The following is a 3101-nucleotide window of genomic DNA, read 5'->3' as shown; positions in this document are numbered from 1 at the left end:
TCCCCGTCCCCCAGCCTGGTACAAGGGCTGGAGCCCGGCGGGCAGTTTCTGACCTCGTCCCGCGATTGGCTTCCCCACGCGATCGATGGCCCCGTGGCGAGCGGCCACTCGGCCCGTGCCAGGAGCCCTCCCGGCGAAGGGGGGACCGGCCCGGCTGCCCCCCGAGCGGGGCAGCGCCAGGACGAGGGGGGAGCTTTGCCCCCCCACGTTCACCCCTCAGCGCCCGCGGCGAGATCAAACTTCTTGCTGTTGGTAATCTGATGGGATTGACCCGGCGTCGTTACACCTGGGATTAAGGATGAGCCAAGGGACGCGGAGGGCTGGGGGGCAGCCGCGGGGCTTTGAGGGGTGGGGTGGGGTGAGATGGGGTGCTGCCCAACCTGCCCCTGGGGGGATGTGCCCCTCGAGATGCCGTGACCTTGAAAACTGTCCCCCTCCCGTGCCCTTCGGTGGGTGATGGTTGTGTGCTAACGGGAGGATGATGGGTGAGGGCAGAGGGTGCAGAACAGGATGTGTGGAGAAGTGTCTCTGTCCTGCCGGGTTGCTCCTTCCTCTCTGAAAGCACTTTAGTGGTTTTGCTTAAACCACCTCTGTTTCCGTCCCGGGCCCGCGGGAGCTGTGGGTGCCCAGGGCCTGGCTGCAGGTGGCATCACCCCAGGCACTGTGGGGTGTTTGGAGTGTCCCTGGGCTCAGTCATAACGGGACCAGTGCCTGGCTGGTGGGGCAGGGAGTGTGGGGCAGGGAGCTGGCACACAAACCATCCTGGAGCGCTCACGGGAGGGCAGTGGCAGCAGCGCCCTTTGGCTTTTGAGAAGTCCAAGCTTTGTGCTGGCACCCTCTGGGATACCAGGTTAACACAGCATCCCACCTGTCCTTGTTTTTTCCGCTTTTCCTCTGTGTGCTGGGCACAGAACCCCTGCACTCCCCATGGGACCACTCCCACCTGGATTCCGGCACTCCGGTGTCTCACCACCCAGTGCTGGGAGTGGTGCTGGGCTTTATGGCTTATCTGCAGCCCTGCCTCTGCAGGGAGGCTGAGTCACTGGGGGTTCTCCCAGGGGTGTATCCAGGTCCCCCACATCCCTGTAGCCCGGCCCTCCTGCCCTGCAGGTGTGCAGGGAGCTGTGGAGTTTGGCCTCACTGGTTGGAGGAGGCTGAAAGTTGGCTCCTGCGGTGTAATTTCAGGCTTAGAAACACCCACCTGACTTTCCCTTCGGTCCCAAACTTAGCTCTGTATTTAGAACACTCCTTCCCACCCTCCCTGCACTTAAGGGAAGAGGCCAGTAGTCCCCTTGGTGGTTTCCAGGGGAGAGCAGAGACCTCTCCTTGCCGAGCCTTCACCTGTGTGATGGCTCCTCGGGGCTGTAGGTGACCGATTTAGCAGGTCACAGCACCTCACCTGGATCCTGGCAGCTGCCTGGGCTTAGCAGTAAATCCTGTCTTAGCCTGAGTGTGTGTGTAGGTGATGGTTTGCACAGGGTAAGGCCATTGCTGTGCGTGGGGTGGCTCCGAGCCCTGCATTGGGCTGGGGCTCAGGGTCCCCTTGGTTATGGTGTGGGCCTGGGTGCTCACAGTTCAACTAAAAGCTTGCTTCTGTTTGTTGTGGCTTGTGGAAAGCATTCTGGGATTTGTTTTTGCTGTGCTGGAGAGCTGCAGGGGCTGATGATGAGGTTCCCCATGTGAGCCCCTCGTGGGTGCTGCATGGTTGAAGTGTCCTCTTCTCCAACAGCTGCCCCATCTCCTTCCCTGAGCTCCCAGATGCTCAGGCTTGGAAATCCAGGCAGCAACTAAACCAACACCCTGCCTGTACCTAAACCCTCAGGGACATCCTTGTGTGTTTGGGAATCCAAGAGCCTCTTTGTTGTCTCCCCAGAGCTCCCAGAGAACTGGACTGACACTCGCGAGACGCTGCTGGAGGGGATGCTCTTCAGCCTCAAGTACATGGGGATGACACTGGTGGAGCAGCCCAAGGGAGAGGAGCTCTCTGCAGCTGCTGTCAAAAGGATCGTGGCCACTGTGAGTGTCTGTGTTGGAGCAGAGCCCCATCTCCTGCTCTTCAAACGAGTCTGTCACTGGGCAGAGTTCCAAAACCCTCAGGTCTGGAGGCAACTGTGAGCTGGGGGGTCAGGATTGCAGGTCCAGCCCCTCCAGGGCCGTGCAGGTGTCTGGTGGTGTGGGTAGAACTGCAGACAGCGGCACTGGAAAGCCCTTGGAGCCAGCCCTGACCCTGGGATGGGGCAGGCTGTGGGAAGATGGTGTTAAGTGTCTGAGCTCTGGATCCCCTTGATAAGCCTGGGTGACCCTGGGTGTGTGAGAAGCCTCTGACCCGGTGAAATCAGCCTGCCCTGGCAACGTGTCTCCTCTTGCAAGGCAGGGACAGCGTTTGGAGCGTGGCCAGCGCAGTTCTGGGTTTTCCTTCCCAGGATTGGGAGGGTTAAGAGGGGAAGGGAGCAAGGGCAGCTTGCTCCAACTCCCAGCCAGAGCAGCCACTGTCCCACCGTAACCTCTGAGGGAAGAGGGCCTGGTTTTCAGCCACCCTCCAGCACTGAGCCCCCAGCTCTGGGTGAAATCCACACTTTTTAGCCCTTATAAAACTGGAGGAGGCAAAGCCCCAGCTGTGCCATGAGCTGTTGTAAAGCTCAGTGGGGTGGTGGGTAGCGCTGGATCCTTCCCTGGCACGTGCCGAGCCAGACGGAGGGAAGCGCTCACGTGAAGCGGGAGCTGCTGGCAGAGCCCTCCACATCTGCTCTGAGCTGCTGGGAACCAGCCTGTAAATAAAGCCCTGGGGCTGAGGTGGCCTCAGAGGGGGGCAGGACTGGCCACTCTGGATGTGGCTCATGAGGCCACCAGGGAGCAGGGCTGAGGATCCAGCTCTGCAGTCTGCAACCAGCTGGACGTGTACTATTTTTTTTTGGAGGCAGGCTGGGCAGTGTCTGAGTGTTATCTGAAGGCTGAAAGCATGAAAACAGTAAATAAGAGAAAGTGGCACATGAAAGTTGAGTTACTTTTTAAGCTGACATCGTGACCTTGCACGGGGGATGCCTTGCCACGGGAGCACAGCTTGGAGCCAGCTCCTTGGGAGCCCACTTTGTGCAGGACCA

At 59.9% G+C, this 3101-nt stretch overlaps 1 protein-coding gene across 6 annotated transcripts in view; it reads left to right on the top strand.

Annotated features, from left to right (window-relative positions):
• LDLRAP1 (low density lipoprotein receptor adaptor protein 1) overlaps window positions 1-3101 on the top strand; it is a 22085-nt gene that overhangs the window by 1059 nt on the left and 17925 nt on the right. For all 6 annotated transcript variants that reach the window (XR_003573701.1, XR_003573700.1, XR_003573699.1 and 3 more), the window contains exon 2: window positions 1874-2016. Coding sequence is in view for 3 of the 6 variants with exons in the window: in XM_027905560.1 (XP_027761361.1) it covers window positions 1874-2016 (143 nt within the window). In the remaining 3 variants the exon portion in view is untranslated. The remainder of the gene's footprint in view (window positions 1-1873; window positions 2017-3101) is intronic.

Source organism: Empidonax traillii, unplaced genomic scaffold (genome assembly GCF_003031625.1).
Source record: "Empidonax traillii isolate 1590-97213 ecotype Southwest subspecies unplaced genomic scaffold, ASM303162v1 scaffold1166:size242162, whole genome shotgun sequence".
Classification (NCBI taxonomy): Eukaryota; Metazoa; Chordata; class Aves; order Passeriformes; family Tyrannidae; genus Empidonax; species Empidonax traillii.
Note: the sequence above shows the minus strand (reverse complement) of the source record. Positions and strands in the feature narration are given on the sequence as shown.